The sequence below is a fragment of the Lissotriton vulgaris genome, chromosome 1_1 (assembly GCF_964263255.1).
Source record: "Lissotriton vulgaris chromosome 1_1, aLisVul1.2, whole genome shotgun sequence".
In the NCBI taxonomy this organism is placed as follows: domain Eukaryota; kingdom Metazoa; phylum Chordata; class Amphibia; order Caudata; family Salamandridae; genus Lissotriton; species Lissotriton vulgaris.
Genome location: NC_141685.1, coordinates 2,130,890,404 through 2,130,912,769, shown reverse-complemented (window position 1 = coordinate 2,130,912,769; position 22,366 = coordinate 2,130,890,404). Strand labels below are relative to the sequence as shown.

Below are 22,366 nucleotides of genomic sequence, written 5' to 3'. Positions count from 1 at the left end.
ATAACGAATTTTTCCTAGCTGTACTTGGGGTGGTTGAGCATGAAAGACCGGGTGGAAACACTGCTCCAAAAAATGCCTCTCTGCCGATCAAGATTATTCCCCAAATGTTGTGCCAAGATTTCCAAGTTCCAGACATATATCAAAATTTCTAAAGTACAGTCCTTAGGATATTTGCAACAGATTTAGAAATGTAAGAATCACTATTAAATTTGGGAATTTTTGGAAAAAAGCTCTTCATGACATGCTTCTTTTAATTTTTAATTTCTAAACATTTCTATTCCAAATGTGAATGCAATGCATACACTTAAATCTACACAAGCTCTTGTGGACTCCAAAAGAATATACATTGCAGTTTTCGCAGTAATTGCCAGAACCGCGGTGGTTGAGGCCTTTTAGTCCTGCTGTCTCGGGGCCTGGCCTACTATTGATCCTGAACAACTGGGTCAAGTACCCCTTCTGCACTTGAATCCCAGTGGTAGCTGTGGACGAGCAGTTAGAGTCTCCTTCGGGGAAGGAAGTGTAGATACAGGTAAGTGAACAAGACTTATAGCTCAAAGAGGGCACAGCAATGTCAATAAATCAATGTCAAGTCAAATCATTTTTTATACTAAAAAGAAGTATTTTATTTCTAACTATCTCGCATTCAAAGAAGTAGTACCACATTCATAAGCAATACACAATCCCCTTGAGTGTGGGGCAATAGTATTTCGGTGGAAAGTCCATGTCCCACCCATTCTGGGCTGGACTGTTCCCATGAGGCACAGGGTCAAGACTGATTTGCATATAGCTGGGTCTGCACTGAGGTGGCAAAGTGAGCTAAAGACTGATGATGGATTCAACCCAGATCTCTGACTGGGGGTGAGTGTCCGAAAAGTTTCAGCGCTACGTCCATCATCTCCTTGTGTTTGCTTTGTTCGCCCTAAGTTGGCAGGGTATGCCCAGAGATGGGTCCCTTTGTCACTTTGGCACTGGATTCAACCTAGCCTGGCTGATGAAGGGTGTTACCCAGAAACTGGTCCCAGGGTGCTGGTTCCCGGTTCAGGGAAAACCTGGCTTGGCAGTTCGGGCTGGTCTGTTCACATGAGGCACAGGGTCAAGACTGATTTGCATAAAGCTGGGTATAAACTGAGGTGGCAATGTGAGCTACAGAATGATAATGGATGCAACCCAGATCTGTGACTGGGGGCGGAGTCTCTAAAAAGTCTTAGCGCTCCGTGCATCATCTCCTTGTGTTTGCTTTGTTCACCCATTCCTCGTAATGTGTTTGGGGTTATTTCCCATTCACTGGTGGGGGTATCTAGGGAAAGCTCATTAGTAGGCCTTACTCAGCAGTCCTCTCCAACTCTTAGAAAGTAGTCAAAAGTGTCTTTGGTGCTGTAGCACCTTTACCAGCAAGTCCCCCAGGATACGACTGACCAAAACAAATCTTACCCACTCCAGCAACTGCAGGCACTTTCAATGCTCCAGTCCTGCTTCTCCCTAAGCTTGCGCAGACAGTTCCAACAGCAATCAGAGGTGCTCCTAAGCTTCTGTCTGCAGGGTAATTTGATTCACTGACAGAAGATCGAGACCAAAAATATTGTGATACAGAAATATTGTGTCAAAAATATTGATCACAAACTTATTTAAACAAACGCACACACATGAGTGTGTGTGTGTATATATATATATATATATATATAAAAATCCAAACCTTCACTCGTCCAGATTTGACAAAAGGCACTGACTCCGTGGGCTTCACGAAAAGGGATTTATTCACCCTGCATGAATGGCTTAACACGTTTCGACGGACACAAGCCGCCTTGGTAAAATATAAAACTATTACAACAAATATTAATTATCATCTACATTTTAATGTCCTAATATTTTTAAATATACCAATATAACAACAATATATATATATATATATATATATATATATTTATTTTTACATACACATATAAAAAATATAACAAATAAACTACAAAATATATTCAATAGTTCTAATTTAATTATACATGAAACAGTTAGCAATACATAAAAATAAGTTTTACTAAAAATATATTTTAAAAAGTTCATACATTTATATATATAAAAATATAAAATTAAATGTATGAACACATGATGATAATAAATATCTAAGCAATACTAAAAAACTGTTAAACTCAAAGAATAATAAATATATTATATCCCACTGCATTATGTTGTATAGTAGGGGAAGCGTTGGACTCAGCAGGGGTTACATTTACTATTCCCACTCCAGTGAGTGAAACAGTAAAACAGTAGGGAACTGGTGGACTCAGGAGGGGGAAAGTTGACTATTCCAACTCCAGTGTGTGCCACAGTAGGGGAAGTGTAGGACTCAGGAGGTGTAAAATGTACTATTCCCACTCCTGTCAGAGTAACAGTAGGGAAAGTGTGAGACCCAGAAGGGGTAACATTTACAATTCCCACTCCATTCACTGGTACAGTACAGGGAGAGTACTTCACTTCAAGCAAATACATTTTTAACAACTCTATGATATACCCCAAAATATAAAAATATAAATAAAAAAATTAGAATGTCTTAATTATAACCAAAATTTAAAGAAAACAGATATTACAAATGTTCATAATTATTATCAATTCAAACAAATATGAATATAGTTAAATACCACACTATATTGCCACAAACTTAACATCCAATAATTAAAATGTAATAAAAAATAAACAAAGTATAACAGAATTAACTTATGACATAATATTTTTTTTATAAATGAATACATTTTCTTTTTTATTTATGATTACTTAAATAACTTCCCCCATTCCTCTACTAGCTAAACATACACCTAAAATATAATAGGTTCACAATTAACATCATTATCAATTAACTAATCAATAACAAAATGACAACTATCAATAAATGATTTCCTATTTAACTTCCCACCCTGTAACCCTAAAAAACAACTCGTACCTAATATATAATAAAGGAAATATCTTAATTACACAATTTACATAATTATCAATTAAATAAATAATTAATACTTTATATTAATTACTTATAATGACTGTACTTCCCACCCTGTACCCCTACAAACCGTATAATGACTGTACTTCCCACCCTGTACCCCTACAAACCGAGCAACCTGCACCTGACATATAATTGAAAAAATATCTTAATTACACAATTTACATAATTATCAATTGAAGAATTAATCATTTAAATGAATTATTAACCCTACAACCTGCACCTAAAACATGACTTAAAAAATGCATTTATTATATAATTTATATAATGATCAAGTAAAAAAAAATTATTCATTTAAATTAATTTAGTTCTCACCTTGTACCCCTACAAAACCCACAATCCACTATGACACTACAAATTAGAATAAACAATTAAATTGAATTAAGATAACAAACATTTACAAACTATATTAAAAACATTAGCAATAATTAGACAAACAATTTAAAAAAATACAATTAAACATATACTAAAATACATAAACATAATTAAAAAACAATATTTCTGTAAACAATATGAACAATATAGATATTTTTGTAAACAATATTAACAACATAGAATATTTTGACATCAATATTACTTACCTTAGAAAATCACCATTCTTGTCAATGATATTCCTGCATCTTAATATTTGTACATCACAATATTAAAAACTCAATATTTTTGCTTCTCGATATTTTTTTTAATTCAGTGCTACCCAACCGGGAATGTGGGATAAATACTGGTGCTTCTGATCTGGTTCCAGCGATGTTTCAATGTATTTTCGGCATCCTACTCAGTCCACAAAACAGGTTGAGAGCAGTTCTCGATGCTTGTTTCGAACTATGGGTTGCAAATTTCCGTTCTCCAGGTGGCAGCCTGAACTTCTTATCGCACTTGGTACCAGCAGCTACTCCTGGCATATGGGGTTGCTGCGGTACTTGTAAACAAGATACAAGTCTTTCATTGCACATCAACCTACACCTGGGAGGCCCCTCTTGGCTTAAGTGGTTGCTGCTTAGGCCTGCACAGGTCTTGGCACTTGTCAGCAGCAATTACTACCATGGCGGCCCCTCCTGTCATACGGCATTGCCGAAACAATGCAGTAAATTTTTCACACTCCCGGCACAGCATTGGGTTCATGAGTATCTTCTTTGCAGCCCTCTCCAGGCATACAGGGGTCGCCAACCAGATTCTGCACACAGGCAATAACTCGTTCAGTGCAACAGCTGTCTCCTTACACCTGGCACCAGAGGTTTTTCTCAACAGGGCTCCCCACTGGACCTCGCTCCCTTCAACGCTTTTCTCTTCCTCAGAGGGCACACTGGTCTTGACAAGCAGACAGGTGATTGTGCGCCCGGCTCCAGAGCAGGTAGTCTTGGTTTTTCTTGGCAATGTGCCTCTCACCCAGCAGGCCTTAGATCCCAGTCCTGGCCACAGGCAGAAGTCTTGCAGAGCTTGCCCTCTTCACCCAGCTTGTCTGGCTGCTTGTCAGAAGACCAATTTTTGGGGTCTAGACCTACCATTCTTCTAGCCCGTTCTAGACAGCAAATGTGATTTAGGGCCTATGCCTTTGAAGTTTTATGTTGAGGTTCTGCTTCTTTTGAAGTGTACGTACACTTTTTCTTTCTCTTCTTGCTCTTGAAAGGCAGAAGACACTCCAAAGCTGGTAAGCTGGTAGTTCCACAACACAGACCATGAGAGTGACTAGAGTTCACACCTGGATGCCAACCACAGTGATACGTGTATCAAAACGTTAATGTAGTGCTTAAGTAATAAAAACATAAGTGCAAGGGCCCTCTTCAGGAGGCCACTGCAGCTTGCACCACCCATTGCCCCTGCCAGCGCTGCCAATGACTGTGCCAACACAATTAATAATCATCACACTCTTACCAGTGTGACAATTGAGCCTATTCCAGGCCCCAGAAGCTGGTAGAATGGCTTGGGCGTCAGTCAATGGTAATTTTAATGTATATTGAATGAATAAACAACTGTTGTTCTGCTCATCTTTAAATTATACAGACAGTGCCACGATGTGGCATACTGTTACAAGCACCGCTGATGACAACTAAGTGCAGGTGCTGAGCACTTGAAACTACCAGCTCATATTAAGCACTGGGTTAATCTTGAGCTCACAGCTCTTCTCTTTATGATTCCCTTATCAGCCCCATATTCTTCCTGAGATGTTACTGGGCCCTTTCCATGTGATCTTTCACAAAATCAAAGAGCACCCTTCTCCAGTGTGTCCCACCCAGCTCACAGGAATGCAGCAATACACAAATCGGTCTGGGGGGATTTCTCTACTCCTCATGACTTTACCAGGTGGGCCTGGGCTCCTGAAAATAAAACCCAGGGTCTTCCAAATAATGTACCATTACAGGCATACTTGCACTTAGTGTATGCACAGCACACACTATGTACAGCACTGTTACCTCCATGTATTGTGCCACCCCAGGCACATATACATTAAGCACACGCATTCACTCTGCGTGCATTGCTCAGCACTGTAGCATTTCTGTGCTGTCTCTTGAAAGCACACATTCAGCCAGCACACACACTTACCCTGGGCGTACGGCACAAAACTACACCCTTCATGTATTGTACTCCTTGCACTACACCTACATCCAGTACATGCATTCTCCATTCACGTAATGCACAGCATCGTGTCTCTCATTTAATGTATATCTTGCAGGTACACATACACCCAGTACATGCACTCACCATGCAGGCAGTGCAAAGTATTGCTTTAACTCTGCACTGTACCCTTCACAGGGACACATACACCCAGTGCAGAGTCAACACTCCTGCATTGCATAGCACTTCACATCCAACTGATGTAGGCCAAGGGTGAGTTAAGCACACAGCAGCGGAACTTTAAAGAAGGTGAGTGAACCTGTAGGCCTCACTCCAGTGACACAGGTTAAAAAGGCCTTCTCACTCCTACTGATCACTAAACTTTTTGCTGTCAACATCGCATGTTTGTTGCTTGACTCCTGGTGAAGGTGTCGGCCTACCACCACTATGAGAGTAGCGCTTCGGGCGCCCCTCTAGGTCCTACAAGATTGCAATCTATGAAACAGGCCTATGTCATGGTGCACACGCATGACACATGTTAGCCTCTGAGAACAAAAATCAGCATTAGGGATCAAGACAACATACAATTGGACACTCAGGGCAGAGGTACACGTTCTTTACATTGCAGAGGACCTTTCCATCCAAACATTAATAGAGATTTAATGTTTGGAATTTTTTGCAAAAGGTTTATGGTACATCTACTTTGAAAGCACTTGTGAAAATGTCAGATGAGTTTATGTCTCGAACTGTAACAGTAGACAATGTGTCATTTATAGAGCCTGCAACGTTAGAACAAGCAGAGTCAAACCTAACAGGACTTGTGTTGTCTGTCAGCCTTTTGGCAATTCTTGTTTTTCATGGTTTTTGTAGAACTTTATTGTATGGGAAGCTGATAGGTGTTTGACAATCCTAAAAAATTATTGACTAAAGACAAATGTTTTCGTCTCAAAAACATGACTGGTTACCATGGTATACCTTGTTTCTGAAGGGGGCTACTTTGTGTGTGGATGTTCTCCATTGGAAAGGGCAGCATGCCGTAACTCATAGTGAAGTCATCCTATGGCTGAACAGCAAGGCAACACTAAAGTAATTATAAAGTAAAAACACAAAAAAAACAATGGCATTGTGGAGAAGTATCTAGTGTTCAGATATGCTCATTGTGAGACAGTCACTCAACGTGAAGTTACCCAGTGGCTGTATTAGGCTGACCCATTGTCTCATGCTGTATGCTGTAGTGGGCGGAAGTAAAATGTGAATGACTCAACAATAGACCAATGGATGAAGAGAGAGATGGCTGAAAGTCCCTTTAAGTATGTATATTATACATATAATGTTAGTAAAATCAAAAGGTCTTGGCCAACGGCAGACCTAAACAGGTCTACATACATGAATCTGAACTCTGTTCTTGCCACATTGCTTCTCAGCAGCACATACAACTCTTCATGTTTAGTCAGTGGAAGTAGTCGGGGCTATGCTCTGAGCAGATGGCTATTCACACTTGGCTTTACTCTTTCAAGATTTCAACAGAACTAGCCACATTCTAGCACACCTTCTGTACTGGTGCCCCACAGCAACCTTAGAGTTGCTCACCACACACCCCGCAGGTCCTGTTTCTGTTGGAACAGCCTCTTGGGGCTCCATGAGCACTCCGCCCACATGCCATCCCACCAGTGACGAAAAGAGGTTATTCAGTGGGTCGATCTCTGATATTGGTCGACCAGGAAGCAGTGATTGATGCTAAACAATCCCAACCCAATCATACCTGCCAGCAGATTCCACAGAGATGCCACCATTAAGGAGGTGTTGGCAACCAAAACGAAGATAAACAAACCACAAAACGCCCAGCCAACAACAGATATGCCCAGTGATAGACTACGCACTCCTCAGGGCCTCTCAATCATGGAAGACTTTCTACAGTAGTTTCTGCCGAACCTCAAGGAAGAGGTCTTCACAATCAGATCGGATATCAAAGGCTATTGGCAGGACCTTCAGATAGACATTATGGACGTTGGCTCCTGCATGGTGGTGAAATACTCCCTCCTCCGAACATAACAGTGCAATGATTCCTCAGCCAATAAAGCAGGGAAACTTCTTGCAGTGCAGCTAAAGGCTCAGGTCTCTGTGCTCATAGTATAGCCCCCTCTCCCTTTTAAACATTGATATAAAACTCTTTACAGGTATCTTAGCCCACTGTTTGGGCTGCTATCTCCCATAATAGATATTGACCAAGCAGGATTCATTTCTGGTTGCCAGTGGGGCAACAACATAAAAAAAACTGCTGCACATAATCGAGAACGTCCAACGGAAACACAACGTCCTACTCATATCTGTTGATGCTGAAAATAATTTTGACAGGGCCGATTGTACGTTAATGCAAGGAGTCCTACAGCACATTGGTCTTGGCCCCCATCTTCTGAACTGAATTATGGTGAGCTATCTTTACCCCATAGCCAGGATTCAAGTCAATGGCACCTTGTCCATCTCAATCAACATAGAACACGTCACTAGATGGGGTGACTGCTCTATCCCCGATATTTGCCCTCATACTCGAACCATTTGTCAATGTAATTAGGCAGATCTGGAAGACAGTGGGGGCCTCCTTCCGCAGGTTTAAACTTACAATGTTCGCTGACGACATCAAGCCATCACTAACTGATTCCTTGATCTCTGTGCCACATGTCCATGGTAGAACTTCAGTTTTCAGTCTATTTCTAATTTTAGGATTAACCGTAGCAAATCAGAGGCGCTGTTACAACATCCCAAGCCTGACCAAATGCAGGCACTGAGCAAGCTCATTTCCATCCCAAGGTCTAGTGATTCTTGACTTAACTGGGGAACACTCTAATGAAATAACTTAGCAAGTGGCAGAATGGATGACAGCTAACTGTCTACAATTAAATGCAGCTAAGACAGATGTGCTATTGGTCGGAAGGAATACCCATTTATGGGGAGATCATTGGTGGCCATCTACTTTGGAGAAAGCCCCTACACCTAAGACAGAAGTGAAAAATCTCGGGGTCTGGTTAGACTCAGCTCTCAGCTTCTGTACCCAAACAAAAAGAGTCGCCGCAACATGTTTCGGCATACTACGCAGCTTGAAACCGGTCCTGAAATTCTTCGATCCAGCCACTAGGCAGCTCATTGTCCAGTCTACGGTGTTGTGTTCCCTCGCAGGCTCTACGCTAGGCTGGTCAAAACCTGGTCGAAGTACCCCGGTTCAATCGAAGTAGAGCTGGCGGATGCTCCTTCCGCGTTCTAGCAGCAAAACTTTGGAACGCTTTACAGGTCCACATCCGGGAACTGGAAGGTCTGTGTGAATTCAGGAAAGCAATTAAAACATACTTATTTCCTTTGAAATAACTTCTTTTTCTGCTGCCTACCTTGTTGATCCCAGTTTTTGTTTCTTTCTATTGGATTCAGCGCCTGGACGCCCCTTCGCTGGGGCAGCTGTGCGCTTTATAAGATTTTATAACATAACATAACATAACCCTGACCTACACTAAGAGGCTCACTGCCCTGAGACAAGACTTCCAGAAATGGTATAGTAAACATTTCTCCTGGTTGGGGCGCTTGGTGGTCGTCAAAATGAGGGTCCTTCCCCCAAATGCTCTACTTGTTTCAGACTATTACTCTCCCTCTCTTGCCTGCGCTGATTAAACAGCTGCATACCTTGATAAACGCAGGAAAAATACAGTAGTTAGAAACCAGCGTACTGAGCACATTTTTAGCAAATGTCTGAATATTTTACTGTTGTGCACATTCGGTGCAATTTTAATGCTATCTGTTACGATTGTAGTTATGGTTTTAACTTGGTATGGTGATATAATTTTATGCAATGATTTTCATTCCTTTAAAACATTTACAACATAAAAAAGAAAAGGTTATAAGACTGTGGTCTAAATAAACACATGTTTTGACTTCCAGCATTCTGAGCGATCTGCATTGTTGAGCCACTTTCAGCTTTGTTGAATTGGTGGGCAACATCACACAAGACAAATATGTATTAAAAGTATCATTGATTGTAATCTAAAAGACTGATACGATAATCTACTGTTAACAGATCACCAGCCAGAGAAGTTGAAAACTTCAAACAACAACTAAGATATTAGGTAGAGGCATAGCCGGGGGAAGCAAGAGAGGAGGACAGACCCAGAATCACATGGCAAAAATGATGACAATCTAAAACAGAATGATGAGTAACGGAACGATTTGCCAAGAATTTGGATTCACTGCTTAATTTGGTTAGTTACTTTTACAAGTGAATTTATTGCACTTGGACTACTCTAGGGCTCTGTAGAAGAAAATATTTGAAAACTAGCTTGGACATTGTAAATTACTGAATATACTACATTTTCCCTCAAATTTAACTTTTGTAGTAGACTTCAGGGTATTTTCTTAAAACATAAATTGTGTCTCTCTCAGCGGTGGATGGTAGAGCCTTCTCTATAGGGCTTGATTATAGAACTGTCTAATTGTTTATAATTACTGCATGTCTGTGTCATAACATATAGTGGACATGTAGCATGCCTACTAATGGAAGAGGGTTCTGCAAAGTCGGTCCTAGAGGGCCGGATCCAAGGCAGATTTTTAAGATAACTACATTTATCTAAATGGGCATATGCTAAGAATCTGGCATGGATCTGGCCCTCCAGGACCGACTTTGGATTACCCTGATCTAGAAGAAACAATTTAGATAGTAGGTTGAGACCACATTTCTTTCATTTTCTTTGTCACAGCCTAAAATATACTTATTAAAAAGCAGTATGGCAGGTCTGAAGCAGAGCCCCTGGTGCAGACCAGGAGCCTCTAGGGTCTTACCTTTCTTGAAGGCCCACTGGCTTCATCTTGAAAGGGGAGGGGCAGGCAGACAGAGGAGGCTTGATCTCGCGAGAGTCTTGGCACAGAGGATCCACGTTGACATTCACAGATTTAGGAATACGCTCTGGTTGGACCATACTGCACGCGCGCTTCCCCTCGAAGTGCGCGGTGTGCACAGGGATGGGCGACAAGTGGATCTCTTGATTTTTCTCCTTATACTGTCTGAGCGAAAACTGAATTTTTTCTTTTAACCTGTAGACAACCTACAGGAACGGAAAGCAAAGAATATTAATGCCTCGCCCGCCCACTGTCTAAACACAGCAAAACAAACACAAAAAGACAGAGCCACTGAACGAAATCATGCAGAAAAGCAAGCCACTTCCGTTCACATGAAACCTTCAAAGACTGTGTGAGGAGTTTTCCTCCCCACAAAAGACTGAATTCGACATTTAAAACACCCATTGCAGCAATCATTGCATCCTTTTGGCTGCGCTATCAAATAGCTTAATTATGTAAAATATTAGGCGACAGATGATGGAAAACAATACAATGTGAGGCATGAATGTGTTTGCCACACAAAAGAAACCGAGTGACAGTGACATATAGAACAGTACCTTCCGCTGCAAATATCGTCTGAACTTTTTGTTATCTTCAACAATATGAAGAAACCGTGTGCATTGTTTGAAAATATGTGTTTCTGACTTTTATGACAGTCGGGGAAGATGTAAAACTAACTGGAATCATGCAAGGGGGATGAAGACGGGTCTTAATAACTTCTAATCTAACAGCAGTTGCTGACTCGTGGAATCGTCTACGTTCTTTTCGATTTATAGTACTTAAAGCCAGTTGAAATTAAATGATTTACTCGTTAACAAACACACGCAAAACATTTTTTCACTCTGTTCAACCACTGTTAATTAATTTTGATGGCATTGTGTATGATGCGCACATAAAAAAATTCACCGATCTGCAGCGTCCAAAAAATCTCCTGCAAGGGCAGGGAGTTCAGGTTTAGGTGAAGGGTGAAAAGCTGAATTTGGCACCCGAGGAGTCAATTGAAGATTTCAGGTATGCTACCTTTGTAGCACAAACGCACAAAAAAGACACGTGTAAGTAGAATCTTCTGCACAGATAACAAACATGTAATATCTAAGGCATTATACTTAATATTTCCTTACACCCAGAGATGTTAAACACAGCCACGCACGTGGCTGTCACATATTCCTTTTGACATTCCCTCTTCTGAGAGTCCTTGAGAGGCTAATTACGCTTTTGAGGGTGCTGCACACTGATACAGATTTTGATAGAGCAGAGCTGTGACCTCTTTGACCTTGAGGTATCCAGATTGTCTGCAGAAAGGACACATGGCTGTGGCAGGGCAGGGAATGCAAGTTTACCATATAAGGAGATGTCAGTCACTTGATGGCTGATGTCACGAATTGCTGCTGGCACTCAAAATCTGCAGGATGCCTTGGTAACAAGAGGTTCCTCTGTGCTGGTGCTCAGGTAGGGAGTCTAGCTACCACAAGCCTATAATTCAATCACACACGAAGAAAAGGTTTCTTCATCTGGCCTCACCAAAGGGAGAGTTACAGCTCACAAAATGGGTATCTCCATCAAGAGGGGGGTCTGATAGAGATCCAGTTAATGAGGGTCCTGAGTAGTCCTGTGCAGCTCACTTCCGTTTATGAGCTAAGTCACAGCTGTAAGATACACTGCCTGCAGCCTCTATAGTCGGTCTCAGAAGATACCCTTGACCCCACCAACACAGGAAGGGCAGGGACTCATACATCCAGGTAAAGGTAAATCAATGGACACATCCTGGTATGACTGCTGAAGACTTATGTAGCAAGGGACACTAAAGTATGTGATTAGCTTGAAGAATATTACCAGCATCCATGGCAACTGGAAATCAAACTGCTCTTAATGAGACTCACAAGATAGGGCAACCAACTGGAAAACTCACAGAGCAGCACCAAGTCGTTGCCAAGGAAAACATTTATTATTGCACTCTGCTTTTATGGTCAAATGGTTACATCCTAACTACCTCACAGTGCAAATCCCTGACAGTCTTTGGAGACTGCCCTAGTGAGGGTTCAAAGATCTATGTGTTCACCTCCGCACAGGTAAGTGCATCCAGTCAATGGCGAGTGCCTTCATAGAAACGTCTCAAATCATCAGCCAACCAAAAATATAAACTTGCGTCGGCCCTACCACATGGCTCCTCGCATATGTCCAAATTTCATCCAATTCAACCACAGTTATGACAATGGACACTTGAAAGGACATAGGCGCTTGCAGTCACACATCTTTATAGCCTAGGGTACTTATTCACAGCTGGTCTCAATGGGTCTGATTCTAAAAAAATGTAAATCGACATTCAGGTTTATGCCTAGGTTTGAAGTATGTTGTAATGAGACAAAGATCCAGTTCCAGGTAAACTTGAGGTAGTATTTATTCAAGCAGATGGTTCCAGATAAAAGGTACAGAGAGCACCACCAGGAGCAGCCTTCCTGGTGCTCAACCCATTCTCCAACTGCCAGCCTCACTCATCCAACATTCCATGATATCATCCACACCAACATTCCACACCACACTCACTGTGGCTGAGCAGCAGGTAAAACACTTCTCCCTTCCTCATAGTGAACACAAACACAAATGCAATTGTCCAAGAAAAAAACACATAATTGTAAAAATAACATGCACAGAAATCTAAAAGGATCCATTGCAATGACCTGAAGATTGTAAAGGACAAACCAGATAGGATAAAAAGCAAGGAAAACGCAGCACAATGGGTTTGCAAGTTAACATCAAAATGTAGGAAAGCACAGTATAAAATGGCAATTTGCATGAATGTCAACATAAGGCAATGCAATAATGAAAAACGGCAATGCCCACCCATGTACTCACAATGATGAAACTAAACTCGACAGGGAAAATTAATCTTTAGGCAGAAAGACAACCTTTAAGCAGAGTCAACCACTACTCACATCCACTCCCTTTCCACACAAAACACACAAAGCTCCCACCTTACAACACAAAACCAAACAAACCTGCAAACAACTAAATCATGCACAACCAACCAACCCCTTGTGCCACAAACATACCAGCTGGCCAGGCCGAAAATGAACGTGAACACAAAGGAGAACAAACCACAATGGTGCAGAAGAAAACACACCACAGCAAGCACATGCTCAAACAAGGACAAATTCTCTAGCTTAAAGGGAGGAAGGTAAGAGAGGACAAGCACACAGAAAAACCTCAGCAACAACGCCAAAGCTAAAGGTGAAGCAAAATTCACCTACCGACCACACAAAGGTGGTAGAGACGAGTGACTCAAAAACAAGTCAACTCCAACACGACGCCCACAAGGGTGACAAACCTATGTCAACCAACAACCACAAAAATAGTGGTAGACGAGAGAAGCTCTACAACAAGGAGCCTTCTCACACACACACACAACAACAGCGAGAGGTACACAGAGTCCTACAACAACAACAAGGGGATCAACCCAAAAACACTGCCCACAAAGGTGGCAAAACTATGTCAACCCACAACCACAAAAATAGTGATAGGCTAGAGAGGCTCGGAACCTAAGAGCCTTCTCGTACACACACCCCCAACAGTGAGAGACACACACTCTCCCAACACTGGCATGGGGAAAAACAAGTGTGACTTAAAGAGTGAAAGTCAACACACAAGCACATACTCAGGTGGTAAACCGGAGTGAACTAAAACCACAAGTCAACTCACACAACCACCAACAGTGTGACTTACCACTAACAACCTTCTCACATGAACACCCCAACAGGGAGGGATTAAACAACCCCCACAACCACGCCAAGGTGGTAACCCAGGGTGAAGAAGCAACAAAAATGACAACAGAAACACCAAAACAACAGAAGATGAAACCTCCCACACACAAGAGGCAACACTGAGAGGCATTATGCTTAAAAGACTGCCCACTCACACAATTAGTTAACATGAATTAACGTTTTGATAGTGAATGACACCCTTCAATAAAGTTAACAACACTATTTTAAGAAGTTGTTCTGAAGTTTACAGAAATCAAATTTAAACATTCCCCTCAAGAGATACAAATATAAATTCCAGAAACTTGGCGACAGGACAGAGTGGTGTGAGAGTTTACAGGGTGACAATCTTTCTGCTGAAGCGGATGGAACACACTTTGGACTTGATACTTCAATACTTCATCAATGCACCTTGCAGTGTAATAAAAATCAGTACATACAGTGAAGCAACTGAACTACATGCTGATTGATCAACTATTCTTCCACATCTTTAATGCCCAGAGCTCTAGGTGGAACAAGGATGCAGCTTTGAGAACACCATGCAGGGGCACACGAACATGCAGTCCAAGAAGGATTGCTACAGACACTGAGGAGAGGTAACTGACACTTGCCGGTTTCAACGTTACTTCAAACAGAATTGCGGCACGACGGGTGGCTCCAGGCACGACTGTTAGAAAGTTTGGTAAAACAAAGACATGACCTCAGGAGTGCCACACACCGCACTTTAAGTCACACAGCAAGTTCAGCAAAAGACGGAGGCGGGAGAAAAACTCCTCCTCCTTAAAGCAACTCTCGTGTCACTCTTCTACACACAGGCTGTGGGACTTCTCTTCCTTGCAGCCCTTCTGGTCACGCATGCTGGGGACACCTCTTCCCAGTAGCACTTCTGAAGTTGTGCTCTCCAGCGGATGCAAGAGCCCTGACACAACGTTGCTCCTCTTCTTGACAGGGACAAAGGAACCGCCTCACCTCACTTAGACGGACAGAGGGGCTTCACCTAGGCATAGGTCTGTTCACCACGGACACTGGGGACTTGTTGCTACTCATGGCCTTTCTTAAAGCTGCACCTCCCCAGATGCTCTTCCCCACACAGACAAAGGGGAACTACTCTTCTTCTACACCGATCGTTACACAGGCTGGAGAAAAACTTCACACTTGTTGCTCCTGTGGAGAACTCCTCTTCATTGCACCTCTGGGGAACTCCTCTCGATGAAGACACTCACCCAAGGTAAATCAACATGGACACCTCTTCCAGGGTTACAGCAGGCAGGAAGAGCGAAAGTTCAGCAGGAACTGGCACACCCGCATTGGAGCTGACCGGTCATGTGGTCACTGGTGGGGCTCAGGGCTGCCAGCTTGCTCTACACACCAAACATAGTTTCAAGAGGAGCTTCTTCAAGTTCTGCTTCTTCAGTTTCTAATTTCTTTAGGCTTCATAGTACCAGTCCATTAAGGTAGCACGCGCAGGATCTTTCCAATAAAGTCGCAAAAATGTTTTAATGAAACGAAGATCCAGTTCCAGGTAAACTTATGGTAGTATTTATTCAAGTAGATGGTTCCAGATAAAAGGTACAGAGAGCTCCACCAGGAGTAGCCTTCTTGCTGCTCAGCCCATTCTCCAACTGCCAGTCTCACTCATCCTACATTCCATGACATCATCCACACCAACATTCCACACCACACTCACACTGGCTGAGCAGCAGGTACAACAGAGTACATCTGCACATTTCAAAAAGCTGTTGTGCTTCTCCTGGAAAGCTATAACAGGTTCACCTATTCAGGAGATCTCGTATGTGAAATCACTTGCATGTGTCAAGCACTTGCATGTGATAACAATGTCAAGCACATTTAAGATGATGAGATCTTAGATGTCAGATGCATGTTTGCTAGCTGATCTGCAATTAGGAGTACGCACTTCAGTTTGCTAGTGTAGTGGGTGAGGGCTGTCCGTACTATGTTGATATTTTCAACATGAGGTTTTCGCTATTTATAGATCTGTGGTTGCGAGTGGGTTCTCTGTAAGAATTAGTTTGAATGGTTTGTATACTACCCTGTAGAAGCAGTCCTATTGTCTATAGGACTGGAATAAGATAGGAGGAGGTTGCGTATGTCATTGTCAGATAACTCAGAAATTTGTCTCTTGGGACAAGAAAGGTTGTTGGGGGAAGGTATGGTATTATGAATAGAATACTCGGAGTGAGGTTTTTGAGTGATGTATCTGCCAGTTTGGTAATTGATTTGGTTCACAGTGGCACAAGAGGCTCTGTGAGAATATAGGAGCTCTTTGGTGATGGTTGGTAGATTCTGTATTTCGGCCATGAGGTGGGATAGGCTGAGGGATATCTTGTTGAAGCGTGCAATCCAGTCAGAGTTAGGACAGTTAATTATGTGTTGCGGTGTACTTTCTCTTAGGGGGAAGGAGTCTGCATGTTGGATATAGTTGGATGGAGATTGCAGTATTAGGTTCCAATTGGGTTTGTGTATTAGGTCGGGTGGGGCGGGGTCCGTCCGAGTATGGGAGATGGCCTGGATAGGTGATAGTGTGGGAGGGCCTATGACATGCGGAAGAGATATGGTCGAGGAGTGGTTAATTAAGTTGCGGGGTATATGTTCAGAGAGGGAGAGCGACAGTTCATAGATCAGGGTTGTTGGCAAGTCATGGGGGGCTTTGCGGGCCGGTTCAATTGTAGGTTCAATTGTAGGTGAGTTGAGTGGATTAACGGGAGAGGATTCAGAGTTGGAGAATTCTCCATTAGAGTCTGGTCTTAGATATCTGAGCAGACTGTAGTCAAATACATGCCTCCAAAGGTGTGGGACTGAAATGAAGTTTTAACCAAAGTCTCAATTCAGTATGTAAGTCTTCAGGACATTGGATGATCTTAAGATCTTGATAGGATGCTACTGCTGGCAGATATAAGAGACGTATCCTGGGGCACAGAGGTGCAGCACACTGGGCCCGATTCACAAAGGGCCTCCGCACTCATAATAGAGACCTCGCAGTTGTGGCGGGCGTTCTAAATTGCAGGTTCTCATTGCGGAGGTTCCACCACGAGAAAGCCCCCCCCTACGAGTGCAGAGGCCCTTTGTGAATCGAGCCCTCTGTGTATAAGGCACAGTGCTTTTAACTGAGACCTATATTTTAAAGGTTGCTAATGTAGTGCCTTGAGGGCATAGGAGGTATAAGTGTGGTGCCTAAAGTTCAATATGAGGTTCATTTGGTTGAAGTTTGGCCAGACACTTTTAAAAAACCTGGCAGAGTTGGCGTTGCCAGGGACGAGGAGACAACCATCGGATCCATAGTGATTTTATCAAGAAGCATCAGGGGATGGAAGATTCTATGCATTTATCGGAAGCGGAAAGGTGCATTTTTAGTAACAACAGTGACTTGAGAAGACTGTTATACAATCCTGGTATGTGTCATGTCTTCTGCACAGGTGCATTTAAGCACTCTCAAGGAGAGATGCTTCCATTATGGAGTCATCTGGCTGGACACATTCATAATAATCTCAGCATCTGGCAACTGAAAGTAACTAGATAACATGCACACAGGTTTACGATGATTACATGATCATCATGAAAGTCTAAATACTACAATTAAAAACATATTTACAAGACCACCCCTTCAAAAAAAGCGATTATGGTAATCAAGTGATAAAAATGTCACATGCCACAATTGGGTAGCTGCACACATTGGCACAACCACCAAATTCCAACCAAAATCACGCTTAACACGCCTACCCACCAAAGCATGCACTGCAATGTGATTCATGGACAACACATACAAAGATGTGAGTCAGAAATTAAGTTTTATTTGTGACAAGAGGGCACATATTTGCAAAATAAAAACAGTTGCTGCATCACAGTTAGTGCACAAGTGACTACTGGATAGCATGCACCAGTGAACACATGCAATAAAAGACAATGCAAAAGCACCACCCTTCAACCTCATCCCTTTAGTTGCATGGTTTATGCTGCACACCAAGGACAATAATGGTGCAGAATATTTGCATAACCTGGATCTAGGCCTAATCAGGCAACATCTCTGCACGACAGCACAAAGAAAAAGGTTGGTTTACGAAAAAGACAATACTCTGGGACCACACCTACTGGAAATACATACAGAGATTCAGACTCAACCAGGGCACTATCACTGTGCTCCTATCGCTAACCAGGGCTCAGATCGCACTCAAGAACACGTCTCACATCATCATCATCAAGACAATGTTCCTATGTGCACCATACTACTCTTCCACTGTGCCTATACAGAGTCACCATAGACAAAGAATCTCATAACAAATGTTCTGCAAAGCAGTATACCATTCCGAAATTCACTCAGACCAAAGGTCACCTCACCAAACACACCAAATCAAAGACCAGATGCACAGAGTCTTCTACGGTAGCCAATCTCCATAGATGCCATAAAATGTATGCACATAGCCATCAAGAAGCCACACAAATTGTATTTGTCTTGTCTACACGTGCGTTAACATCTAAAAGTTATGTCGTGATAAACTATGCTTTTCTGCATACTAACTATTTTTGGGGGGTTCATGGCATGATGACCCTATCCTGGCCACTATTAAAGTCTCTGCAAGTGTACAAGGACCAAGACACTGGAACTGTGTGTCCTACTAGATGAGTCTCTAACATACCAAACACTACAAAAGAAATCTACTCTACTCCAAAAGTCATGACCCCTGCGAGTAGCTGGTGACTACAGATACCTTCTGAAGAGATGCTACCCGAAACTACTTTGGCAAATAGGATAAAGAATACAAAAGGTAGGCCCAAATGCAATGCATTATTGAGTAGGATATTGAGTTACTCAAACAGTTATTCTTGTCACTGCATCAGAGCATACATTTAAAAGCGATGAAGTCAGCGAAGGCAAGGGGCATGCTATTGGTCTTCCTCATGCTCTACAACATAGCTAGCAATACTTGATTTCCTGTTCTGGATGACTACAAACAATATCATACATGGCAAAAACAACTATTACATAAGCATAGAGCACTCGGGTAACCGCACCAAACCTACATTTGGTAATAGAGGCTAAGCATAGGAAAACATCTCTCACCCTGAAATGTGTGGGTTTGAAATACAAAGATAACATTTGACACAGTTAAAACATTTTACAGGAGAACTGAAAGCTTCTGAAAGCTAATGATAACAACTGTTACAATGCAGCCCTTCCCCATGCAGCCAGCCACAACATTCTGCTGTTGTACAGTCTTGGAAATTGGGTTACTGGTCGAGGGAATGAAACACAGCCAAACAGCAACCACAATCCTTGTCTGGGTGACACACAAGCAATCCCAAATTTACCTGTGCTTAACCCTCTGGTAGCTTGGCACAAAAGCACTCAGGCTTAACTTGGAGGCAATGTGTAAAGTATTTATGCAGCACTCCAAACAGTGATAAAGTGGTAACACAAGAAAAATCCCACAACAATTTAGAAAAATAGAGTAACATTTGATGAATTATTCGAGGCCAAAACGACAAAAATACAATCAGTAGAACCGAACATATGCAATTTTAAAGATTTAAGTGGAAAGAGTGCTTTGAAGCACATACTGCCAACTGTGGTTATCTAGGTGCAGCGGACCGGGACAAAGTAAAAAGTTCACACTGACAGAAATGGAGTGCGGGCTGGATACAGGGACCAATTAGGCCTGCTGAACAAAGTACTATGTGATGGATGCATTGCGCAGTGGTGGATCTGATTCGAAGTCCTGTGCCATCATCGAAAATGCCGTTGACGAGAGACTCATGATATGAATTCCTGCATCCAAGATATTTCGCGCACTGGCGGTTTTGAAGCAGCTGCGGGGCTGCGATGGAAGTCTGTGTTGTAGTTGCGGTTGCCGTCGACGAAGGACTTGCGATGCGAAGGCCTGAGATGAGGATGCGTTGTGCAACAGTGGATCAGAGGAGACTGTGGGCTGCAATGAGAGGTATGGCATCTGGGATGTGTCATGCTGCGGTGGTTCTGAAATGATTGCGAGGCGATGCAACACAGACTGTTGGTTCTACTCACAAGATCACAGCTGGGCTGGCAGAGCACCTTCAGGTCCACTTCAAAGGGTATAGGACTGGTGTGGCACTACTTGGAGGGTAGGAATCAAAGCAGAGTCCAGGTATTGGGTTCATGGTAGTTGGAGCCTTCTCTGTCACTGAGGCTCTAATAGGGAGGCAAGCCAACAAGCCCTTTGAGTCCCTCTTGTGTGCCTGGCTTCAACTGTAGGTTCACAGTAGCAGTCCTTCTTACAGAGTAACACAGCTGTCCTGAGTTTTCCACAGGTACAGAGGTGTACTGAGGAGTTGGGTCTGAGGATCAAATATTTCTACCTGGTGCCCACTTTGAAGGTTCTGGACGTTCCCACCCTCAGAGGTGCTTGGAATTTCCTGCCTCCCTACCCTAGCCCCACTTGTCTGGAATCATGAAAGTCCCTGGGCCTAATTATGAGTTTTTCGGTCTGACTGCCGAAAGACCTCGGCTGCGAGAAGACCACAGTGGTAGTGGCGTTACGACTTCAGTATTACAAGTTGATCGTGGTGGCTGTCGTACGGCTGCAGCAGTCTTGTAGCAGTGGTTAATGTATTTCCATATCTATTTATGCATGTTGCAAATTTTAATTGCACGTGTCAAATGTACACATATGCATGATACATATGGAAAATACCACCTACCCACTGCCGCAGTCCGACCCTTGTGTGGGCAGTCCCCGCCATGGGTATACGGTATAAAGAGTACTTATCTGTAAATCACCGCAACCAGGGTCTTATTCCTTGGGGGGAAGATGCTACTGTGTAGGGGAGACCTGAAGAAAGGGATCCATATCAAAATCTCCTGGGAAGAACTGGAAAGGGGTAATTATGCACCTGAAATCCTTCGTTTCTGCCAACCTTCAGACGGTGGTCTGACCACCACAGTCGGCTCGTGGGAAAGGTAACTTGTAATACTGAAGGCTGTGTTGCTCCTCTGTACCACCCTATGGAGGCTGCCTTCCCCAGACTGCTGCCCCAGTGGTCGGCAGGGTGCTCACTGTGCTGGTGGTCCAGCCGCGGTCTTTGAAAAGGCAATACTTCCAACTCATAATACAGCATACGGACCGCAGAGCTCGCGCAGGTCAGATGGTGGGTCCATGCACCGCCAAACTTGTAATAAGGTCCTATTTCAAACCCTTTGTGAGAGTGCTCAGCCAGAGCCTTTGTGATTTGCAAGTGTGGTAAGTGACATATCTTTCTATAGCGAGGACCTAGTTAATGTCAGCAGAGCACTGTACGGGTTCAAACAATAACATAATGTCAAAAAAGTGATAGATGAAATACTTGAATTAATATCAGCCCCTGGCAATTACGCTGCCCACATCCTACTCCATCCTATTTTACACACCATGACACCTGAGTTGGACCCAGGCCATATGCAAATCAATCAAGACTGTGCTCCACACCGATAGGTCAGGTCCTCCCTGAACCACAACTCAAGCAACATAGGACTGGTTTCACCCTTATTTGGCCTCATCAGCCAGGTATGACTTGGTTTCATAGAAGCCTATGCATGACTTCTGTCAGTCTGCTCCTACTAGGGTTGAGTTCCTGCTCATCCAGAAGATGATGCAAAGCACTATACTGAGTTCCTCTGGAGGCCTTTGCAATTCCCACCATATCACTAAAGAAAAAAGCTTGAAGGAATGGTGTGGTTCTCCTGACAGTGTGGCTAGACTATTGGGAGTTTTGTTTTTGTAATGGCGGTTGATGAAATAGAAGGACATGTAGTGGGGCATACTAGTATATTTATATATGCACACTTCTGAGCAAGTCTGTAGGCTTGTGATATTCTACCAAAATATTATATATAAATATTGTGGTTCACAAATATCTTTTTAAGATATCTGGTTATTAAATATCGTGTTATTATACATATAGTTGTATATTATATTATTGTATTTAATATAGTTCTATAAAATATTGTTTTTTTAGATAGTTTGGCAAATACTAGCTATTTTAGTATTGTAAGTTATCAGTATTGTAATCATATCAATTAATTTATTTTAATATAGTTTGTAAGTTTTTATATGAGATTATTTTTTATTGAATTCGAAATTGTTAATGTAGTAGTGAGGTGTTAGAAATGTAGGGTATAATTGATGGAAGATTTTTTTAAATTTAAATTATTGTATTTATGTAAAATTACATT

The 22,366-nt window shown here is 42.4% G+C and overlaps 1 protein-coding gene across 2 annotated transcripts in view; it reads right to left on the bottom strand.

Moving 5' to 3' along the window:
- Nucleotides 1-22,366, bottom strand: part of PTPRR (protein tyrosine phosphatase receptor type R) — a 945,480-nt gene that overhangs the window by 395,295 nt on the left and 527,819 nt on the right. For both annotated transcript variants that reach the window (XM_086921858.1, XM_086921867.1), the window contains one exon: nucleotides 10,355-10,617. In XM_086921858.1, coding sequence (XP_086777984.1) covers nucleotides 10,355-10,617 — 263 coding nt within the window. The remainder of the gene's footprint in view (nucleotides 1-10,354; nucleotides 10,618-22,366) is intronic.